Here is a 24,390-nt window from a genome sequence, read left to right on the forward strand (position 1 = left end):
GCAAAAGCCTCTTTTAACATTTTAAGCAAATTCCGAGATGCGACTTCATCTTGGCATCTACAACAAACACAGTCTGTGATAAAAGATCTCATGCCTAACGCAGTGAACCCTGAGGGCCCTCTGCGTCCACCACAGATTGAGTGATAATTGGATCATAAGGGAGTCATTTGGCTCAGTGGATAAATACCAACTACATACAGTACAGTACATCATTAACATAGACCCAGACAGTCGGTACTGGCAGGAGATGAAGTTAATAACAATCCAAAATCATTCAGAGGCAAATGACCAACAGGGAAAAGTCTCAATGAAAGCTGTTGAAATAGGAAAAGTGAACTCCAAAGTAAATACAGTGCAACCCCAATTTATAAAACCCAGACAAAATTGTAATGTCAGTATATGGCAAATGCCTCAGCAAATCTGAGGAGACCTCAGCGTACTTTTTTATACCTCACTTAGTCCTACAGTTGCACATTTACTTTTTTAATTTCTGCTTTCTAATTGCAACACTAAAGAAGAATTACACTTAAACTTAACACGTCCACAATGACACATCAGGTGTTTTCATCCCTCCCAGAATTCTTGTGACTTTCAGTCAAGAGTTAATTGCCAGGAGCCTCAGAGATGACTGAGCAGAAGGAAAGTTGAAGATGGATTAGCCATGAGCAGCAAATTGGTTAGTTTCTCGAGTGTCTTGTGATAAAACGTAGATTGCTTTATTGTTTTACGATGATGTTGACTTGTCTTTGTGCAAAACAAGCGTGAGCAGGATGCAGCGGCAACTTAACTACATCCTTTATACACAAGATGTTATGAGAATAAAGTCAAAAATGGAAAAAATAAAAAGGTCACAAAAAAACACAATCATTCATGTCTGTGCATGACCCAACCCCCATTGCATCACCAAAAATGCATAACACTACCTGCACCAAGAGTTAATTAAACGTGGTCTTAACAGGCGTAAAACGTAACGTCAAATTATTAGATGCGCCAGACACAAAGACTTCCACAAAAACCAAGATGCGCTAGTATTTTACTTTCAAGTCCAGCTGCGCTGTGTAGGACTAAAGAACCTAATGCTTCATGTTTTCCTTTCATCCAGGAAATCAAGGTGTAAAAGGAGAGCCTACTGAAAACTGCAGCTCATTAAAAGACATAATTCGCAAATTCTAATGTATGTTCAGGTCGTAGGCAAAAGTACTACTTTTCATCTTCTTACAGGTCACGCTGTTGACTTCTTTGGCAAAGGGAACTGTAAAAATGATAGGCTCTTAAGTGCGGTGGCAAGAGGCTTCTTGGGGTGGTCGTTGACTTAAAAAAAAAAAAAGAAAAAAAAAGGTTTGACTTCATAGGGCACACTCATCCGAACAGGTAATTTAACAGTGCACGAGTCAAACCTCCTGAGCAAGGACTGGGATTCAGAATGCTGAACAGAAGCTGGCGACTGCAGGTTTTTTGCACAACAGGGAAGTGGTTAATCTGTTGCCATATATAACTAAAATCCATCTGTTTCCTCAGATTACTTGCCAGGATTAAAAAAAAAAAGCTCCTTCATGACTCCCCTTAGATTCCTAAATTCATCTGTGTCGTTAGTAATTTGTCCATCTCATATTGCATTTTAAAGTGGGCAAAAATTAGAAACACATTAGTCACATTTGGCCAGATACAATTATAAATGCGATAAAGAAAATTACACATCTTAATCAATTTATTAATGACAAAAAAAATTATATCTTCATCTAACCATTTTGGACGATTTTGTGTTTTCTACATTTAAAGGAAACTTTTGTTCTCCGGCCTGACTGCCCAGATCAATCTCTATAGTATGCATGGGTGAAGGAGTTTGATTTGAAAAAAACTTAATTGGTTTGACCTTAACCCCGTTAAATACATTTGCTATGAGCAAGAAGGGGAATTGCAAGTCAGGCTGTCTCATCCAACATCAGTGACCTCTAACCTCACCAATACTGTTCTGGACCAAAATACAAAGAAACACATGCCAAGATTGTGCAACGCTCCTCAGAGAAAGGGGAGCTCACTCTAGCTATAAATGGCAACTAATTGAACATTTCCTTCCATTTTCCATTGCCTGAAGACCCGTATTTGAGCCATATTGTGTATAAGCATGATTATGCTCTTGCTTGTTTTGATGACGGTTGTATGTGAAACGTCTGTCTTTATTTTATTTTTATTTTTCATCCTGACGGATCAGCACCTTTTTTGGTAAAATGCCAAAATGACAATGTCACACACTAACGTCACACTTCTGCTAACTCATGACTGAATAATACCTCTGGGAGCCATCTTTAAACCTAACCCACCTGCACCATCACTAGGGTCATAACCTTTTACATTAGCTAGATATAAAACTGCAATATTCAAACAGAGACAACTGACTCAAGTAACCCTCTACGATTCCAGCGTCAAATGACTTCACAAGCACCAGTTCTGTCCAGTCTTGCGATCACCCAATTATTTCCGGTCTCATAGACAACAAAAGTGTTTGCTTGCGGGTTTTGCCCCGTGAGACAATCTTAGAACTGAAGCAACTTGGATTTTAAATCCCCTCTAACACAAACAAAGCAAAGAAGATTTTTTTTTTCTTCAGTGCAGCACATGTAACCCATATTCAAACAAAAACACACCCACACATTTCTCCATGAAGCTGTTGTTTCTAGCTGGGTGGACCAGGTGGACTCTACTGTCCTCACGTGGGGTTATAATAACAGCACAGTCATGGCTAACAATAGAATTGTAATAGATACCCTGCACTATTGTTATCCTAGTCCTCTTTACTCCTTCTCGTGCCAATTGATTATTATTGCCCATCAGGGGTGAATTCAAGATATGAACGTGCTCAGCCTGTCATCAAAATTTCAGGGACATTTCAATGTGTTTGTTAAATTCTAGAATGCCAATATGATATTTCCTCCCCTAAAAATATTGACATATAGGTCATATGGCGTAACATATTTAATTATCCTGCTAAATTCATCATCATATTGATCATAGGAAATAGTATGAGTTAGGAACAACCCCAAAAGTATTGCACAAGTGAAAAGAAGTTGAACTTGATAGCTTTGAACATCTGTTTGGAGTTTGGAGCAAAGTTCCAAATCAAAGGATTCTCTTGCATTAGCTGTCAGACTGCACGTGGGAAGCTATGCCAACAAACCAGATGACACAACAACAATTAACAGCAGTTTGCCTGCTTGGTAAATTGTTTAACAATGTTCAGCATGCCAGGAAAAACTTCATACATCATGCGGCGCATTTCGGTGGTTCTGCATGCACCACTCCTACCCCTCCACCCTGACCTCATTTCACTTTGCAACAACCAGGTGGCGCAACGTGTGGCTCAGTGGGATGAAGAATATTACGGAATTAGTAGGAGACCCTCCATCAGATTTTGGTCGAAAGGCATGATCCTGAGATGAGCTCTCTTTAGCCCTCAAACCAGATGATGGGGATGAAAAAAGGCCTTTTCAGTTGTTCACATAGTGGATAATATGCACACATTTTAAGCATACATACATGCGGATTCTGGATCTGTGGAATGATGCATTTTATGCATCAACAAAGTTACATTCACCCCGAGGCAGGGTGAGAACTCGTCCAGACTCTACAATGTGCAGTATGTCTTCATGTAGGCTCCGTGCTGGTGCCTTTGTATGAAGTGTTCAAAGACTGGCCATATACGAGGCCCACGGCTACATGTGTGATGTCATGTGAATAATAATCACTTTTCTTTCTCCTCCCTCCATGGCAATCAGTTTTGTAATCTACCTATTGCATGCAGCATGTACTGGAACATGCACTACAAAAACATAAACGTTACTCAACATCAAATCTTTTGATTTTTGCAACGTCAAAGAATTACGCAATTTGAAGCCCTTAAAAAGTGAAGATTACCATGAACGATTTGTGGACAGCAAACGCGGTTGTTCAAAATGAACCATGAATACTACTATAATGCAATAAAGACAAAGGATAGTTTCCAAAAAAGTCAAGTAAAAAATATTACTTATTTCAATAATTCTATAATAATAAAAACAAAGGTAATTTAATTTCAATGATAATGACAGAGTTGGAAAAATGTCAAACATGTTCATTTGCATATTAGATAGCTGCGTAGACAGTGTCTGTGTTTGAATCACCGGTTTGCACCTGCTTCAAACAACCTGAATGAGCAGAACACAGACAGACACACACATGCACACATGTATATATACACACACACGCACGCACACACACACACACACTGAGTGAAAAGATTATAGAGCTTTGTGTAAACTACCGCTAGTAAATAAACCACCTCTCTGACTCACACAGCCAGATATTTGAGTGTGCACCTGTGTGTGTTTTTCTATGTAATGCCATATGCCCAAGACACAGCAATACAGAAAAACAATAATAAAGAGTCTTATTATATCAAAATAAACATATGGCGTCATACATTAATTAATGTTATCTTATATACCACTCCTCGAACCAACCTCCTCCATCTGTAGCCTTTGTGTCATGTTGCAATATAAAGGGGCAGGATAATTTGGTGCTTCAATGGTGCTGGTGGACCTGATGGGTGAACAGCACATAATGTGTGCGGAGTATTTCGCTCACATACAAGTCAACTCACAAGCTCACTACTCAGAAACTGAAAGCGCATGAGTCACTTTCTAATAAATATGGTAAACAAAATAGTAGAAGGGGGGTTCACATTGCAGATGTGTACAAACTACAACCAGAATAATATCGATATCTCATGGTCAATGAAACGTTAGCGTGGCCTCTTCACCAAGGAGTGTCGTGCTGCACTATTCTCACCAACTTTTTTTTTTTTTTACAGCGTCTCTTGTTGAGTGTCGCAGCAAGCTGGAGCCTATTCTACCTGACTTCAGGCTGAGGGGAGACCACACACTGGACTGGTCGCCAGTCAGTCACAGGAAAAAAATAGTGACAGACAAGAACTGCGGTTCGGTCAGTCAATGAACAAACAGTACAAAGTGAAGATGTACACTATGCGGTTCACGGGATCATACAGTACCATTGCTGTATATTGTAAAACACTGTTCATGTCAAAAACATTTTTTGGCAGTCATGTTTCACCAAGGACATTTTAAACTGCAGCACCAGGGGCAGGAAAATCCCTTCAAACTTTGTTTGAGGGATAAGAGCCTGGAAGAGAATAGATTCTATGCTGACGAGTGCAGATGTTATTTAGAACAAAGCCTGCGAGACAATGAAGTGTGATGTGGCAAGCATGGCTGATGCTTGTCAGTGGGGACTGAGGCTGTCATATCAGCAGCAAGACCTGATAGCATCTCAGACGTCAATGTCTCTCCTCTTGTTTTCTCTTCTCATTTCCTCGACTCGCTGCTATACTAACACCAACAAACTTTCCATTTGTCTTTTCCTCTTCTGTCCTTTCCTTTACTTCACACCCTTCGCTCCCACAAGGAGAGCTTAATGGGCATTTAATCAGAGCAAAACATAATCAGTATGAAGAATGAAGAAGAAGTAGAAGAATGGAGTCTTCATCACTTTAATAATAATAATAATAATAATAATAATAATAATAATAATAATAATAGAGTCTTTGTCACTTTTGTACTTGTTGCCAAAAGCATACACAATGTCTTAGTACTGTTGGTTAACAGTTAATTTAGCGCAAGCTATTTTGTATCTTTGCAAAAGAGCCGGTACACCAAACTATCTACCACTATACGAGTGAATAAGGGTTGGGTAATAGGGGGTGTTCAGAAAAAGAAAATACGTAAGAGGAAATTAATCAAAGCTAATTCTTAGACTGTGCACACACATGGACACACATCTCACAGTGTTCACCTGCTAACTAAGAATTTCAGAATATGATAAATGACAGCAAGAGTTTATAGGAAAGCAGCTGATTTTATTTATTTATTTATTAGATTCTTTATTTAGCAGATTCTTCACTCCATTCTGTGATATGCTAGTTTTGATTATACCAAACACAGACATGTACGGCAGGCATATAGAGAATTCTAGGAAATGCAACGCTGATTAAGATAAATAATTTAAATTACAGTCGCATATGTATACAGATACTAGTTGAGCAATTCTCAATGCTTTATAGTACGTGTGCCCTGAGTTTGTTTTAAAGCAATAGCAGACCTAATGATTAATGAGGTGTGTAGAAAAAAAAATGAGATTATAGATGTTATTATTCTCGCCAATGTTTGATTTGGATTCGAAAACATCCCTTCTCACCTTGTGTGTCTGATGCAAGTGAGCCTGATGAAGCCCATGCAACTTGGTGTCAGAGCATGTGACACTTCTGAGCCCTACAATAGCTGCACCTCAGAGGGAATCCCTCTTATACGACAGCCATAATAATTACCACCTCAAGGAGATCCTGAGCAAATTATTTGAATCCCTAAGATCCTGGAACAGCAGGAAGCAGATGCACCAGAGCGCTCGTCAAAAGTCATCCATTTTTTTGACGTATATCAATATGATATCTTTAGAATACATTCTCGTTACCTAATGTTGGGTATTCCTAGACAACATGTAGTGGATATTTATGACTGACTCATAGCATCAATCACAGCACATGTGACTAGAGATGCATACCGTGGACTGATACTTTTTGGTACAGGTACCAAATTGGGTCAGTACCATAGCACCGTAAATATTCTATACAAACAATATCACTAATGGTAGTTTTTTTTATTCAGTGACTGTCAATTAATTATGAGCATAGGGTGCTGTTTGTTTGTTTGTTTTCCAGTTACTTACACTATTTGTACATGTGTATATATATCAAATAAATAAATAAAAAATGGAGCCTGGAGCATTCTTTGGGTCACCCCATTACAGGCAGCTGATGCTTGCTTCAATTATATACCAAGTCTGGATGGGTGGGAGATGGGGGGTCCCATAACCATCATTACTGTTCTGCTCAAAGACGCACTGATGCATTGAATGCAGAGTTAGCTGATAGCTTCACAAGATTTAAAGGCGCAAATACGACTGGAGCCGTGTTTCATAATTGCGCTGCTCACATTTGTGTGAGTGCGGCGTTCTACGAAAGCTATCTACATGGTTGCATTCCTCTTTGGACGTGCTCATACACAGGTCTGCTAAGAGGTAAGAACCTAGCTGATTCATGCAAGTCAGCTCTGCAACTGAAGGCTTCTACCTCCATCCTCCATCCCTTCATCCTCCCAGGATTCCCTCTGTTAGATTACACACTTGGATGTTCAAACTGCCACTTTCTTGAAATGCCATCCAAGCTGCTGTGGGATTGAACCGTGACCATGCAGATGCACAAGCTATAAGGGTTGGCTACATGGCAGCGGCGGTGTTAGATTCGGAAACCAAAGGCAATACAACAAATTGATCAAAGACAAGCTAATCTATTGCAGCTCCAGCACATGAATGTTGCCTGAATATATGCGTTAATGCATACTTGTGTGAGGAAAGTGGGTATTTACTTATTTGATGACACAGCAGGAATCCACTGACTATTTGACAATAAAAAATGTGTCTTGCCACAATGGTATGGGTCTGAAGTATTAGGAGTAGTATGCGGGAGCTCAGCAACATTGGTCACATAATTCTAATGTTACCTAATACTGAAATAGTCATAAATGAGAAAGCTTTAACAAAAAAATAAAAGGATCCCCAGGAACGGGTGAATGTTGTTTGTTCAAAAAAAGTAGGGGGGGTGGGGGCAGAAAAAAAACCTGTTTGTATACACGAGTACATGAGTCATGTTTCTCATTCAGTAAAGCTAGGTAGGGATTGCATGACTTTCTTTCCATTAGGAATGCTGCCTCAGAGCAAATATTTACCTGGTGATGGAAAACAACAGCTCTAATGCATCATAAAAGCTTGCAGTGATGGGGCTCACAAGCTGGGCAAGCTTTGGGGCAAATGGGAAAAGAGCACAGGTGAGCCACTATGGACAGATGTACTTATTTGGTTATTCGACAAATCCCTCTTAGTAGTCATTTCATTAGGTACACCTGTACAGTCTGAAAGATGTGGAAAGAGCTGCCTTTGTAAAGATAGTAGTAATAATCTGTCAAAGCAGACCTCAACTACATCATACTTGTTGATGTTTCTAATATCTTGATGCCCTCATATACAGTACAAGGAGACACGTTTCAGTGTGATGTAGTCCAAACAACAGCGATGATAACAAACATTTTGCTAGTTTAACATCTCAATTGAGTACCCAACAAATCTAGCCATTGCGCTCTTATTAATGCAGACTTTTGAAACAACTTTTGACTGTACCTAATGCCTAATTCCATACACTATAAATTAAAATTGATTTCAAAATCAGCAAGTTACCCACGTGATTTCCATTTAAAAAGAAAAACAAGAAAATAAAACTCCATCGGATAGAACATTTCAAACCACAAGTGGGTCACATAAGTTTTTATTTTATTTTTTAACAGCGAATCAGCTGTTTGATGTTTAAATCCTGGACAGGACAAGTGACTGCAATATCCCACTATAAAGCAGAGTTAAGGCTCACACGGCAAAGGTTAACGGAATCAATGACGGAAATCCTCCTGGTCCGCCTTAAAAAAAACAGCCTTCGATGGACAGCGCCTGGTGCTGAAACGCTCTGAGCGACATCTGTGCACCGGGGAAGTGCGTGCGTGCGTGTGTGTCTGTGCGCGATACATACGTGCACGGCCGCTACAGAGGACACCTTAAATGATCTTTCCAGTGACACATTGTGCAATCCCGAGGACGTTCGTGGGTAAAAGGTGAAGCAACTTGACATGTTTTTAAATGAAAATGGCGTCCGTGACAGTCGCTCACCCAACCCATTAAGTGCGGTACAGCAAAGAAGCACGGAGGAATATTGCACTATAAAATCATTTTAAACAATTGTTTGAATAAAGACGAAAGTGTTGCCGGCGGTGGGGAAAAAAAATGCCTCGCACACGTCGATTCTTTCAACCGCGGCCTAATGTCAAGAGGCAACATGACCACGACACATCATGGAACATCAACAAACTATAGTGAGCAGCCACGGCAGCAGTGAGTGTGAATAAAATAACTCGAACGAGCAATTCCTTACTTTAACATGGACTGTTCCTTCGCTTCCTCCTTCTTTTGTCGGTCCATGACACCGAAGATGATCTTTCTCTCCTCCTCGGTGAGGTGGCTGAGGTCCGGCATCTCAGGCATGGCGCCGGCCGCTGAGGCAGCAGGGCCATGACCACCCCTGGGCCCTCGTGGAGCGGACATCTTTTACTCACAGTGGCTACAAAGATCAGAAAAAAATTAACAACAAACAGAGCCATGTTTTATCAAAATAGAATAAACATATTAATTTCATGTCGTGAGCAAATTCGGAATGTGCAGTTGGAGGAGCCAGTCGAGGCTAGCAGATAACACGACGGTACATGCACATGATGGTGTGCTGCACAACTAAATGTCAAAAATATTAGTTCTTCGTATCAAAAGATCGTGAGGGGTTTTCGGCACGTTGTGGGATGTGAAGCGAGGCTGAAAACAGGGTTGTTAGTATCTTAGATTTTGCAGCTTGAAATCAACACAAACATTAGTGCTCTCGAGCACTCAGGATTAGAAATGGATGCCCTGAATAGAAGCAAACGCTGCAGGCTGAAACCTCCACGTAGTGTTCCAAATAGTCATTGGTTCACGGAATGGAACAAAAAAATAGCAATAAAAGATGAAAAGAAATGCAGTCTTGCCTTTTATTTTGCAGTCATTTTAAATCCTGTCTAACCCATCGCTGCCATTCCTTAGAAAGGTTTCAGTCGCATTTTAGAATAAAATAGGTTAGGTCCGTCCGCGTTTGTTTTTTGGAGTCCTTATGCCCCCCTCTGTCACAGTTTGGCTTGTTTTCATTCAGGTTGGTAACACTTGGAGATTTCTTAAATGCACAAAAATGGATGCAATGAGAGAGAGAGAGGGATGAAGAGGGTAAAGAGAGATGGGGGGGCACAGAAGAGGCGGAGCGACGGAAACGCGTAGCAGAATCAAACTGAGGATGCTTGGATGTTCATTGACAACAGGCGTAAAGCAGCACGGGAAACACGGAGTGGAGCCACTATGCAGCTGGAACATGATAAGCTGCATGGAAAATGAATTGATGGTAATTTACACATTGCATACTTTTAGTGAAAATGCGGCCTTTACCTCATTAACAGTTGTCAATAATGTACATTATTTCTTTGAGCAATTTTCTGTTTTATTAATTTTTTAGGATCCCTCTTATGCTGGCCTCAGCCATGCTCAGGTACCTGTGGTGATGGGATTTAAGTGACAGTATTAAGAGGATAGAGACCTGTAAGCAAATTAGTCCCAAGTAAAACAACAGGTAGCTTAAGTGGTTTAAATCAAACGCTCTTGGCTTATGTTGGCTTATGACAACATTTAAATCAAATTTGGGAAGATAGCTTTCAAAGAAACACAGTTGGATTTCACTTCTCAAAGTAGATTTGGAGTTTTGTCAACATTTGCACCTACCAGAAAAAGTATTGTTGCTGTAAAAACCTGATGAAGCAAAATGAAAGTTGAACTCAGTGCTATAGATAGGGACTCTCTCACTATCATACAATCGCAGGAAGATTTGTGAAACTAATTGAAGAAAATCAAATTACTGTAATGCTTTCATTTTCTTTTTTGAGAGGGGGGGGGCAAATACATCTTCAGCTCATCTCTGCCCGAAATTAGGTGATTCGCTACTCATGTCCATTAGTTAGAATCACAATATAGACTGTGATTGATTTAAAAGCAGTGGTTTCATTTGTCTTTAGTCTATGCAACAAATTTTATTATATTACAATAAATATATCTAATTTTTTATTATTTTTATTTATTTATTATTTATCTCACAGCACGCAACCAAACAAAAATGTCACAAAAGGTATGAATACTGAAACAATACTTACTTTACTCACAAATGTATATACACTATGTAATCCTGGACCTGTTGAATTTAACATAAATCATTTTTTTTCAAAGAAAGCCATGAATAATTCTGGTGTATCAATGAAAATAGGTGGAAAACTGGTTTATTGTATCTTACAGAGTAATGAATTGCTCTTCCTGTCACTGCATGTCATTGGCATAGACAGATAAACATTATACATTTGGAAATAATGAACAGTAATTTTCAGGCAAATTGCATTCAATACCACCTTGGGTTGAGTCACTTCTTTTAAGGAAGAATTGTATCTGTCACAAATAAAGTGTCAAATCTGAAATAGAATTTGACAGGCAGAATGAACGCTTTAACTTAAAAATATCCAGCGAAACTATGCTTGCAAGAATCCCAAATAGAGAAGTCTAATCACACTTTCCGTATGCGTGATGCATATCGAGAAAGTTGTCTCATAATTTTCTATTTGACCACAGTCACGACGTGCTTTTCTCTTTCAGACACCACAGGCACACTTCCTGGTTTGCTGTGCGCGCGGATATTCTTCTCCCTAAAAGACAAGGAAGAAAGATGGTGAGAAAAGCCTGCTGCTGATAACATAAGAGATGGAAAGGTCAAGGGTGTTCAAAGAGGAGGCCAGAGAACGAGACTGACCGATCATACACCAAATCAACTGACAACTACACAAATGTTTTCAGAAAATAACAAAAAGTAAGTTAGGCTTCACACAAATCTGACCTCTGTGCTTTGGCTTAATAGCAGCGAATGCACGTATACATATCACGGTAGGGAAGCCCCGTTAAAGGGATTTTCCACGAGGTGAGTGGGACAACAAAAGACAGCCTGGCAACAGTCCAAGGTACCAACTCATGCACGTGGACATCAATCACCAGTATGAAACGGCGCCGGAAATAAGAACTTACTTTCTACGGCGAGCTTCCTTCATTTCCTTAAACTGCTTAGATTGGTCGTAGACGCCCTTCGGGAGATGTCGATGTTGAGCGATACGTCTGATCTGTGGGAAGTGCTTAAACCTCTCTCTTAGCTTAAGGCGGTAGTTGGTGGCCTCCTTCTCTCGGGGCGTAAGCTACAACAAAGGAGCATCAAACACCAATACATTATGACCACTTGTACAATAATATAAAATGAAAAATTGCTGACACGTTACTTGTAATTCAACAGGTTTATTATTGTAGGTAAAGGTTTGGAGTAGTGTATAACTGCACTTTGTCATTCAGCCTTATTATTCATGATTAATTTCAAAGAAATAAGAGGCCGACTGGCGCACCAGAATTGGCTGCAATCACTTGGATTTCCACCAAAATTAACATTATTGGGCCACTTGGCATTTGTCGTTCACTGTCAATATGACTAACTAATCAAATATGAGGAGTCGTGTCTTCATCATTTTCAGACTAATACCTTCAATGGAAAATCATTCTACCCAAATAATTCATTTGTTGTAGAGCACACTTACACAGCATCTAATGGAATGATAAAGTTTTCCAACAAAAAAAAAAGTGAAATGCAGCAAGTCAGAGAAGTCATCTGCGATGCCTTGATTCAGCATTTCAGTATTTCCTGATAATGAAAGACACCCTCAGTCTAGCTTGATTGTTAATGCTTCATTATGTTGCGAGCGGCTCGCTTTAAGTGATTGGCCGATTTAAACTGCTGATAGGAGCAGACACTGTCTGATCTCTTAAGTGCAATAGTTGCGAATAAATCTTTTCTTTTTCCACAGCGACAGGATAACAACTACCAAGTGAGCCAATTTTGCAAACGGAAGCAGCATTAAGAGAATAAGCAGAAGTGACTGATTCGAAATGAAAGATGGCTGCTGGAAATGGGGGCAGGACATCATTGATCATTACTATAAAGCCGTAAACCGAAGTTGGAGCATTAGAACACTTCATAGGCTGTAAAGCAGAACAAAACTACTTCTATACTAACAGACTGCATTGCCAGACTAGGCAAAAGTGATGGAAAAATATGAGCGAAGTTCTGCAATTCTATAGTTTTGTGTCAAAGAATTGGTCAAGTGAATGCATTTGTTTTGGGTATATTTCTGCTGCTTCATTTCGCTTAATGAGAGTGATCCAGCCCTGAATCTGAACGGTTGCCATCTTCTGACAAAGCCAAGGTGGGTGTGCTGTCAAAAGCAACCATCTAATGAGTCGGACAGTAAATCAGGTTGTGGCACAAGTCTGACATTTCAGAGAGATTGAAGTGCTTAGTGTAGATGTGTAATGTACTTTCTTGAGTAGATGTTCCAACTCAAAATATATTTATATATCTATATATAAAAAAAGGCTTATTGTACTGTTCTTATTACTACAGTGGACAAGAATTAAACGTGTTACTTACCATTCCCAATTTCTCTGACGCCTCCGCTTTCCACAGACGAATATTCATTTCATCTGACCCACTCAAAATATAACGGTTATCGGCTGACCACTTTACGCAGATGACATGCTGCATGCGTTTGGTATGGTAGACCTCCCTGGTTGGAGATAGACATGTTAACAAAGAAAAGATGCAGAACAAGCAGTCATACAACATCCATTCACTTTCCATCAAATAACCGGAGAGTGACCTCAGGTGTATGTCTTCACGTATATTTGAGAAATTGGTACTGACCTACTGCGGCCAGCACACATGGGGAAGATGCGGATGGTCTTGTCAAAACTGGCAGACACAAACTCTCTGCCAGTGGGGGAATAGTCAACATCGAGTACTGCAGACACGTGATCCGTGTGTACCGTGACCGGCTTGTTCAGTTGTCTCATGTCATATGTGTAAAGACTGCAGAGACGGACAGGCACAAGGACAGAACATTCTTGGAATAAGAACCTTGTCGCTAAAGTGAGTCGGAGAGTGTTTGGAAAAGTCATTTTGTTGTACATTAGGAATTGTCTAAAGGTCTCATCTGCTCACTCACTTGTAGTCTTCATTACATGCTGTGAAGAAATAGGCCTCCATCGGATTCCAGCATAACGTGTTGCTCCTCATCGTCATGATAACCTATAGAAAGAAAAATATTATTGCAAAGGGTAAAAAAGTGAAAAAACGCAGCATCACTATACCTTTTTAAGCGGAGCTGCTTCTCTCATGTCATACAGTATGATGCTTCTGTCAGAGGCGCAGCTTGCAAGAAGTTCAGTCTGACAAAACAGGAAAATACGATCAACACAACACTAGTGGGCTATGCTTTATTTCCTGAAATGTCTCCGGTCATCCAGTGGAGCGGACATAAGTGCGGGCAATCCAGGTCACCTTAAAGAGATCATAATCGTATACCATATCCGGCAGCATTTCTTTGATAAATTGGTCAGTCAACAATTGCGAGTGTTATTTTACCAATTATTGACAAGTCTTAGAGTTGGAAAAGCTTCCTCCCTCTAATATGCGATTAATTGAGCAGCCCTATTGTATACCCATGTCCCGTGCTTTGGCATTTTTTCAACTTACTTCATACTTGGTCTTTAATACTGCTTTCACAACAGTCCAAATTCTACGACATGCATGAATGAATGTATGTATGCACCCAATACTGTAAACAATTTTCACTCTGATAGAATTATGATCATCGCAATGGGCTACATCCTGCCTAGACTCACCTCCACTGGGTTAAAATGGACAGAGCTGAAGCTGTCCATACCCCAGGTGAAAGAACGGATAGGGGTGCTCCTCTGCTCATCCCAGATGTCTACCTGCTGGCCACATGTTGCAAACACGCCTCCTTTTTGATGAGGAGAAATCCCAGTGAAGACTGTCTGCAATGAACAAGCACCTTGTTTCACCATGATTTATTTTCTTGAAATGTATCCTTTTGGATATGCATATATACCACTGAGTGCAGAATGGTCTGTTATTAAAGAATCACACAAGTGGTTCCTACTCTACTTACCTTGCCCAGAATTGTATTAAGTGGCTCCACTTCCTCACCATAACCCGGGGCCTCCATTTTCCATTGTTTGATTGTTTTGTCATCTCCAACCTGGTAAAAAGACAATTTCCGTTAGAACTGAAATTAAAAACTGTCAGGGAAGAATTTAATAGCCCATCTCTGGCATGATAGAAATCATCAGTCACCGTGAAGAAGGATGTTCCACAATAGCGAACAGCCATTCCACGGACAAATCCTTCATGGGCTTGGAACGTGTGGAGGCATTCACGTTTGGAAAGATTCCACAATTTAACCTAAGGTTGAAAATCAAACAGTGTTGTCACACAACATACAAGTATATGGACAATAATAACATGTATAGAAGAGCTGGGTCGTTACCTCCCCATCACAAGAGCCAGACAACAACGTGGAGAGGCTCTTTGGGTGCTTGGCCATGCAGTTCACACCATCTCTGTGTCCATCCAATGAGGACAGGAAAGGCTTTGCAAACACCCTATCCAGCTTGGTGGCATTGAGGGCCCGAGTGTATTCTCTGCAAACCTCAAATGGATGAAGTGAAGGGTCATAGTTTCTAGGAACTGGGAGCAACAATGGACAAGTCAAATTCGTCAAATCGCTCTACAACTCGGAGCCATCAAAATACAGCAACAAAGCAATAAAACAACACTATATTAAACTTCAAGAACGCAATTCATATTTATTAAAAAAAAGTAAGGTTTTCATCTGGGTTATTATGCAAACGGTGCACAACCCCAGATTAAAAAAATGTTTTAGGTCAATGAATAAAATGAAATATTTGTATTTAGGTGCGTCTTAGTTAAGCAATCCTTGTATGCCATGTCACAACACGGAAATGTGTGTGACAACCAGCATCTTCGTTATAAAAACTGTACTATAAAACAGCAGTGTGCTTGCAGTGTTAGCAAAAAAAAATGGCTAATGGTAGCAGCTAGCCTAGCCAGGTTTACTCCACTTACCGCGCTGAATATCGTGTTTGGTCTCCCGGACGTAGTCGTCCGGGTTCCTCGAGAGCACTTTAACTTTCATCTTAATGTGAGAAGAAAATATCAAAATACACTTGGGTTCGATTAAGAAATAAATGAACAATCATTACAGCATGAACCCACGCGTCGGATTTGGAAACATCCGTTTACGGAAGTTGCGGTGCATTATGGGACAGAAATCCCTCCCCTCCTGCCTACGTCATAGTAGGCGTGCACTTGAATCCATAGCAACATTAATCAATGTGTTTTTCTAAATCAAACGTTTGTTTGTTTAAAGATCGACGAAGTGAATTAATGTAACCTTGCTTGAATATACAGTACAGTAGTTGTAATGATTTTGTATAACATGTTTTAAGTTGAAATCCTAAATCGGATGCCCTTTGTTCATTTGGACTTCCTTGCAAGGTTGTACGGCGGCAGCTGCTTGACATTTGCTCGGGTAATGTCACTTTTAGTCGTATTTGACGCCACGTGCTAAAAACGTGGACCACGAGCAACCATGTGGGTCCACAATGAGACATGTCAAAGAAGTTAGATCGCTGCAACATCGTGACGACATTATAGCTTTACCATCTAGACTCATTGAAGATTTGTGAGCACGTTTTGTAAACACACCTAGCTACAGCTAAAGTTGGTAAACATGAGCACCGGCCAAGATCACGGTACTGTCAGCGTTAGTGATGGTAAACCGGGCTCGACCTTGTCATTCGCCGATCACGTCCAGCAGGTTTTCAAACATGTAAAGGTAGAAAACCTGGTGGCAGGACTAAGCGGGGGAGTTGTTTCAACGCTGGTGCTTCATCCTCTCGACCTGGTCAAAATCAGGTTTGCAGGTGAGCCATACTCTATATCATCTACTGTTGGACGCTGTCAATGTGCTAATAATCAGCAAAGACTAACCCACTTAAATGTATTTTTGCTGCAGTGAGTGATGGCTTGGAATTAAGACCCAAGTATAATGGCATACTGCATTGTATGAAGTGTGTGTGGCACCAGGAAGGACTGAGGGGACTTTATCAAGGAGTGACCCCCAACGTGTGGGGTGCTGGAGCCTCTTGGGGTCTCTATTTTTTCTTGTAAGTCTGTTATTTCTTTTTTTTTTTTTGTCTTTTGACATTTCTTTTGTGCCATGACACGCTGCTTCATTCACAGCTACAATGCAATCAAAGCTTACGTAAAGGAAGGGCGCCAGACAGAACTGAGTGCTTCGGAGCATCTGGTGTCTGCAGCTGAAGCAGGTTGGTTTGAACTGTACTGTACGTGTGTTGGCACACAATCTGCTAGTTTCAACAGTAATCAGGCAATAATGCTCTGTATTGACATTGTTGTGCATCACATGTAACTTCACTGAACACATTAAGTTTGGCATCTCAAAATGTCCTTGATTGAATTTTGAACGGCTGGAACGCATGCCATCATTGCACAATGTCCTCTTTGTCTCTTTCTCTACAGGCATTTTAACACTCACCATAACAAACCCCATTTGGGTAACCAAGACCAGGCTTGTATTGCAGTATAATTCTGACCCAAACACTAAACAGTACAGGGGGATGCTGGATGCCTTGTTCAAGATCTACCGCGTGGAGGGGGTGTCAGGCCTCTACAAGGTCAGTACCATGGTAATATTTTCAAGCAGAATCAGACAAGGGTTGTGACAGCTATTTCTATATAATCACCGCTAGAGGGCAGCAATACTACACTTTTGCAATGCCCTTTTTTTTGTGCTGATAAATGTTATCTCCAAAACTTTTGTAGTAGTGCAGAACTGTACTGCATCATACTTAAGAGGTGTTGTACATCTCAACTCCCAACAGCTAACTAAATTAGTCAACTAAAATATTAGATATGCAATTGGTTGTAATATTGTGTTGTCAGTCAGCGTATTCAGCATTTCATCCACGACTGCATTTAGCTAACTACAACAATTTGCGTTGTGACAATAAGTAGACAATGACAAGTCTTGTATGTTGATTTTTGCCGTTTATGATCATGTGTAAGTGTCAATCAAATTAATTTATAATGCATAATCTTAAAGGGTTACATTCCTGGTCTCTTTGGAACATCTCATGGTGCGCTGCAGTTCATGGCCTACGAAGAGTTGAAGAGAGACTACAATAAATACAAAAAATTTCCTTCAGAAGCAAAGCTGGTGAGTCAAGTAACCCCACAAGCCACAGACAGCCTCGACTTAGCTTAATAGCGCTTAAACCTCAGCGGCAGACCGCTTGATGTACATAGCATGTTGCATGACTCAATGCTGTACCTGAGACTTGCTTCATTGATCACTTCAACAGAATCCTTTGGAATACATCACAATGGCGGCACTGTCTAAAATATTTGCGGTGGCTACGACATACCCATATCAAGTGGTGCGAGCTCGACTGCAAGACCAGCACAATAGATACGACGGCGTTATCGATGTCATAAGGAGGACTTGGAGGTATGATAGTGGTAATAAGTCTGACCTAGCGTTGACTGAGAAGATTAGAAAGATGGCATGTGTAATCGTCACTGCTTTCACTGCAGGAATGAAGGCGCCACTGGGTTCTACAAAGGGATCGTCCCCAACCTGATTCGTGTCACTCCAGCATGCTGCATTACATTTGTGGTTTATGAAAATGTCTCCCGCTTCCTGCTTGGCACAAGTTAGCAAGAGTCAACAGTAAAAAGAAAAAAAAGACACAATGAGGTGACAAACGCAGTAAGACTGAACGGCCAGTCAGACTATCAGTACCTGGCACATGAACCTCAGTGCATGTATTGAGTGTTAACACTGAAAAGGAATCCTTCAAGTTGTATTGTTGATCCTCTCAGTGCGGTTGAGTGATTACTGGCCAGTGCTGCAAGTTTGTGCTACACCCTTGAAGATGTACTGTAATAGCAATGCAAGGGGGTTATTTTTACACAGAGGAGTAAATGTTTCCAAACGACTTAAATAAATTAAAAATGGCAGCTGATCAATGAAAGTGCTCAAGCCAAACAATGGAATATTAAAATGTGAATTTTCCCAAATTCACGCCAGGTAAAAAAAAAAAAAAAGCAGCTTGTTATAACATTAATATATTTATTTAGATATCTGGTGTATCATGTCCACTTTGTTTTTTTTGCTATAAACAGAAACTGCACACTCACCTGAATTGCCTCGTTCATTCTTCTGCATGTTAGAACAAAAGACAATTAAGCAGGCAATATCGTGTTGATTTGAAGAAACAAAAAAGTGATGAACTGATGCTAAAATGTTTTGGGGTGTGATACAATTCAAGAGAGACCCATTGTCGTTTCAATCAACATGACATAAGCAATTGGTAATGTTGGGAACAGCAGAGAAATGTAGATAATTATTTGCATGGATGTGCCAAAACGTTTGCAATTTCAAAATTGCAAAAAATGTTCTCATCTTAATTAAGGTGGAGCATTGTGAAATAATGTAGAAATGTCTATGCAAATGCAGCTGAACTAAATGCAAAACTATATTTGATAGCATTCATGGTCACAAGATTATTTATTAACAGTAAAAAGACATAAAAAAAGTGAAATGAGTACAAGTTTACATAGTGTCAATTGCTGCACATAGCACCAGGGAACATTGAAATTACAGTACGATACAGTACAGTTTGTTTTTTCTTGGAAAGTGAATGACCAGCCAAATAGTGACTGGCAACAAAACATTGACGTTCCCATCAGTGTTGTGTGAGGCCTCAGCAAATCATACCTGCTCATTTTAGAAGACCAGACTGGCAGGGCTGATCCCATGCCTCTTATGCAACAGTTATTATTTGGGAAGCTCTTCAATGATAATCCTGGAAACTGAATTCCACCCCGTTGATGCATCACCGCGGGGATAGTCAGCACAGGTCCCCACCCATACAGCCACGTCCACCAACCCTGCTTTCACACCCTCACACAGTCCTTCCACTGACAGAAAAAGAAAAGAGACAAAGACATAAATTGTAGGGAACACCCAAAATACATGGCCACAAAACTAGTGTATTATGTTGTGACCTCTCCCGATGTTTACTTCTTGAGTTCTACAGAACTTAATGGCACCACATACATTTTTTCTGCCTTCGAACAAAAAACTATTATATATATACAAATGCTGTGTATAAAACATCACTAAGCATACGAGACAGTAGATAGTGCCTGGTTGTTGCCTTAATTTTGTTTCATATTCAAATTTAACCTTTGTGATCATACCTGAAGATGTTCTGTGGATATTGATGGTCGAGTTGAGCTCTGGACTGCCTTGGTCTAGGTATATGATGGACTCGATGGGCAGTGGTGCCATGCACTCTGCTCCATTGAAGGTGAAGTACCACCTTTGACAACATGCGTTCTTGCACTTGAGTCTGAGGGAGCCGCTGAAGAGGACTCTGAGGGCGCTGTCTGAGCGCAGCTTGGTAAATGTGCAGTCCTACAAGACAGCACGGGAAAATGGCACGTTTAAGAAAGCAAATTCAAATCGACATTGCGATATAAGAAAATGTGATTTTCAAATCGCAAAAGCTGCAATTTTGAAAAAAATAAAGTGATGACTGAATGGTTTACATTATTGCCTGTACTGAACATGAATAAGACTGCAAGTCCAAGTTAACAACTCTGAAGTAGATAATCTTTTGTGTTACTTAAAGAGACGTTCAATAAAAGATATTTTTGACAATAATATGTTTTATGGGACATTAAGTAGCTGCTGAGACTGATGATGCTCTGACATCCCCCTCTGGGCATCTCTGTTCAGTCTCTACAATGTGAGCAATACGTTTTTCCGCTCTGCAACATTTTCCAGCTATGTAATAATTGGAATATAATGTAGTGGTGATAATAAATGTTTCAAGACTAATTTATATAAAATGTATTTCCCACTTGTATTCTGTTTTGCATGCAAATTCAACTTACAGCTATTTTTCCAAGGTCGATCCCATAATTCAAGGAGTTCCAGGCACACTGCTTGTAGTTGGGCCTCCAGGGCTCCTCGAAGATCTCGTTGATACATTCGCCCTTCTCTCCTTTGAGTCCATCACGTCCAGGGATGCCCGGAGTTCCGGGGATGCCGTTAGCCCCAGGGTTACCATCTCTGCCAGGAGTTCCTGCTGGACCCTGCATGCAGCTGCCATACTGCAGGAGCAAGAAAGTCGTAGGGAATGTGAATGTTGATGTCAAATCAGTTGAATCTATGATGTAATTTCCTGTTTCCCTGAGAGCTAAAGTTTATGAAAAGTGGACACCTGGAATTAGCCAGCTTTTTTTGCCAGTAAAAACCTCAAACATTTCAAAGTCATGAAAACACATATGAATGAGCTGATATTGGCCAGCAGAAGAAAAAGATGGGACCGTGAATAACCATGAAGCATATTAATGACATATGTTGTCAAAAGGAAGGAAGGACTGGTTATGATATTTCTGGGCACGCATTCATGGTCCTCCTGCCACATTTAAATAAATGCCACATCTTACTCAGCTTACTCATATATATATTCACAGGCTTGCTTAAAAACAGAGCCATTCAAAACAATGGGCCTGCATGACTCTGCACTAGTTTCCTTTGTCCTGAATATTGCAGAGTGTCAATCATGTACAATACTGTATTGTACACACATTTCTCAATTTATATATTCACATTATATACACTGATACTGTCTGAAACAAACTGACTTGTTGACATGCAAAACTTTCAGCCAGTGACCATATATTGATACAGTTTGCATTTTGCTGCACCAGCAGCAGTGAAGAGTAGTCAGTACATGACCAAAAGACATGAAGTTGAAAAATGTCAGGAAATGAGAACAAAGAGCTTTTAGTTACTCCCTATTCAACACCATTTCTGTTTGAATCCCTCGGGGGGGGGGGGGGGTCTAAAACTGTACTTGAGAAGACGAACATCTGGAAAAATGCCTTTATTTATAGGGAATTGTGGTGTTCTAATGTCAGCTGGGGAAAGAGAGGGCCAAGAGTCTGTTTTAGCCATGAGTGGCTTTGCAAGATTGATCTGGTGATATGACATCAGTTCTGAAAGAAACTCAGAACCCTGTGGTTAAAAACAGCAGACTTTCATTTTATTTTCTGGACAATATACCTGAAATTTGGAGCCACTAAGTATGAGGTGTACGAGTTTGAAAACATCTCAAACCTGTATTTTAGCTTTGATTTTCACAGCAAACTAATGAATGGATCCACTGTCCACTTGGGCACACTGTTGACTTTTATATCGACTTCAGCTCAAAGTTTGGTGCTGCCTGCATGAATTATACTGAGTAGTCCAAACACACAGCTACAGTTACTGTACATGAAGCATAAAGGCTGCATTTGGCCTTAAGTGTTGAGAACTCTGGAACACTGAAGGGAGGAGTGCAACTCTCTAGAGTGAACAGAATGCTTGGCTACTCAGGATTATGAAAAAAAAATGTGATAACCATACTAGTTGAACAAAAAGATCATCCTCCCGAATATAATTGAGTGCAGTTGGGGTTTCCAATGCCACAATAATATATTATAGAACAACATGCCGTTTATCCTATCCTCCCACTGTGGTGAGAAAATTACAGTTCCTAAGTACTACAAAATGTGTTTAGGAAGATTTTAAGAGCAACATGGTGCCTCTAGGCTTCTCAACACAGAGTATTAATGGTAACCTGGGGGATGGTCTGGAAAAGCTTTGCTAAATAAACAGTTTTATTTTCATTTGATGGATTCCCAAGAGAGCACAGAGAATTAATGCATTCTATCTCACCAGTGGCCACCCACTTCGTATATAAATTCTGTTCGAGCAAGGATTTCGCCGGATTGGTTAAAACAATAAAATACTGTATTGGCCCGAATATAAGGTGACCTCCCTCTTTTTCAAGACTCAAGTTTGAAAAAAGCCTTTGTCTAGACCCCGAATGTAAGACGACACCCACCCCCCAGTTTTATGTCAATAAAAAAACCTTGTCTTATATTTGGGCCAATACGGTAATAAATAATAATAATAATAATAATAATAATTACAAGGACTGGTGGATGATCTTCACATTTGATATAAATCCAGATGTTCAAACAAAGTAGACTATATATAGACTTCCTCTTTGGCTTTATTCCTCTCACCACACCTAAATGATAATAATAAAAGAACCAGCTGACTGTGCTATAAAAAAACAAACAAACAAAAAACTGCAGCACATAATTTTTGGGGGCAAAGTTAAGATAATTATGCGTATACTCAAGTGAACATTTTCAACGCAGTCTATGGGTTTTGGATGTGTTATCAATTATCTCAAACATACGTAAACTTGCGCTTTAATTATTAGCCATAAATAAAATGTGACAACCTCATCTTGGACGCAGCGGATTTGTCCAAAAGGTCCCACCGCATGGAAAACGCTTTAACATGACGACCGAGTTATTTGCAATCTGTCTTACCTTATCCGCGTCAGGATCCTTTCGGTATCCTCTACTTCTCACCTTTTCCACGCCGTCCACGGAGAAAGTCAAGCAGACGAGCAGTAGCAAAAGGCGCTGGGCTACAGGAGACATCATTTGGTGCAATTGGGAACTTTGGACGCGTCAATTCGCCTCCAACCTTGCGCTCTTTCAATCCAGGGGGAGGGCAGGATCAACGGGTAGGGCCAGTCAACGCTCTTCAAGAAAACCGTTCCAAAGCAAACAGCTCAGCAACATCTAGTTTTCATGTGAGCATCGTCCTACAATTGGACCAATGTCTGCACTGTGCATGAGTGGCGATAATTCTGAGATAAGAGAAAAAAAAAACGCACATCCATGCATGCAATAAATTTTTTTATTCACGTTTTGCTTTTTTGTTGTAAAAAAAAAATGCATGACATAAAAAAGGCACATTTAAAAGAGATAAGAAGCAGCGAGACAATGTCAGTAAATACAAAAAGCTATAGCCACTATCAGCATCTGTAACAGATAAATGTTCTACAAAGTTTCCCTTTAAATTGGCCACAGTGAGACGACCTTGACACTTAAACAAGAAGGTAAGATTTTAATGAAATTTATATTCCTTGCACAGCAAATTTTGATGATGAATCATAGTATGAATCAGAGAAAGAATTAAGTGTAGTGTGTTTTATAAATAAACCCAAAACAAATTAGACAAATCAGTTTAAAAAAAAAAGTAGCGCTGCATGGTCACCAAATAAAGTTTGGATTTTCACAGACAGATTTTAGTGCCAACAATGACATCACCGACACATGTGAAACATCTGCTTTTGCCTTTAAAATCAAGCAAATTATCAAATTAAAAACACTCTTAGAATTAACATTCACTGGCCCAACCAACAGAGTGAGGAGCTGTACAACCAAAACAGTCAAGAAAACAAATACAATTATCATGACTTACCATATCTTTAAAAGTATGATGATTTTTGATGACACACTCTCTTTCCTGGAATACATTAAACAAACCACAGGGACACTCCTCCTCATATTGAAGGTTTGGAAACATCATGACCTCACATTAAAATGCCCAGTGTAGTGACTAATCCATTGAACGGAGGGGAAAACAGAATATTCACATTAAGACTTCCATTAAGCTTGCCATAAAAAAAAACAGAAGACTTACAGTT

General features: G+C 40.0%; 4 protein-coding genes across 18 annotated transcripts in view; 1 reads left to right on the forward strand and 3 right to left on the reverse strand.

Moving 5' to 3' along the window:
- Positions 1–9,954, reverse strand: part of rims2a (regulating synaptic membrane exocytosis 2a) — an 88,739-nt gene extending 78,785 nt beyond the window's left edge. For 14 of the 15 annotated variants that reach the window (XM_085918374.1, XM_085918367.1, XM_085918363.1 and 11 more), the window contains exons 1-2: positions 9,720–9,954; positions 9,080–9,265 (exon numbers count right to left, since the gene is read on the reverse strand). In XM_085918374.1, the coding sequence (XP_085774500.1) occupies positions 9,080–9,249 (170 nt within the window). In that variant the 5' untranslated portion in view covers positions 9,250–9,265; positions 9,720–9,954. Of the gene's footprint in view, positions 1–9,079; positions 9,393–9,719 lie in introns of those variants that run through there. The other variant, XM_085918358.1, reaches the window with a different exon arrangement.
- Positions 9,955–11,028: 1,074 nt separating this feature from the next.
- Positions 11,029–16,013, reverse strand: dcaf13 (ddb1 and cul4 associated factor 13). Its single transcript, XM_085919301.1, has 11 exons — positions 15,800–16,013; positions 15,201–15,400; positions 15,008–15,115; positions 14,823–14,912; positions 14,533–14,688; positions 13,999–14,076; positions 13,854–13,936; positions 13,553–13,717; positions 13,280–13,415; positions 11,836–11,999; positions 11,029–11,462 (listed from the first exon to the last, which is right to left on the reverse strand). Exons 1-11 carry the CDS (start codon positions 15,867–15,869, stop codon positions 11,375–11,377), a joined length of 1,338 nt encoding a protein of 445 aa, XP_085775427.1. The 5' UTR covers positions 15,870–16,013; the 3' UTR covers positions 11,029–11,374.
- Positions 16,014–16,049: 36 nt separating this feature from the next.
- LOC147052267 (solute carrier family 25 member 32-like) lies at positions 16,050–18,963 on the forward strand. Its single transcript, XM_085918319.1, has 7 exons — positions 16,050–16,659; positions 16,752–16,902; positions 16,979–17,064; positions 17,279–17,433; positions 17,862–17,975; positions 18,121–18,266; positions 18,353–18,963. Exons 1-7 carry the CDS (start codon positions 16,467–16,469, stop codon positions 18,474–18,476), a joined length of 969 nt encoding a protein of 322 aa, XP_085774445.1. The 5' UTR covers positions 16,050–16,466; the 3' UTR covers positions 18,477–18,963.
- Positions 18,964–19,309: 346 nt separating this feature from the next.
- cthrc1b (collagen triple helix repeat containing 1b) lies at positions 19,310–23,356 on the reverse strand. Its single transcript, XM_085918321.1, has 4 exons — positions 23,222–23,356; positions 20,723–20,941; positions 20,024–20,240; positions 19,310–19,741 (listed from the first exon to the last, which is right to left on the reverse strand). The coding sequence occupies exons 1-4, from the start codon at positions 23,336–23,338 to the stop codon at positions 19,599–19,601; spliced, it is 696 nt and encodes a 231-aa protein (XP_085774447.1). The 5' UTR covers positions 23,339–23,356; the 3' UTR covers positions 19,310–19,598.
- Between the last annotated feature and the right edge of the window lie 1,034 nt (positions 23,357–24,390).

Source organism: Syngnathus leptorhynchus, chromosome 8 (genome assembly GCF_054491065.1).
Source record: "Syngnathus leptorhynchus isolate UIUO chromosome 8, UIUO_Slep, whole genome shotgun sequence".
NCBI lineage: Eukaryota > Metazoa > Chordata > Actinopteri > Syngnathiformes > Syngnathidae > Syngnathus > Syngnathus leptorhynchus.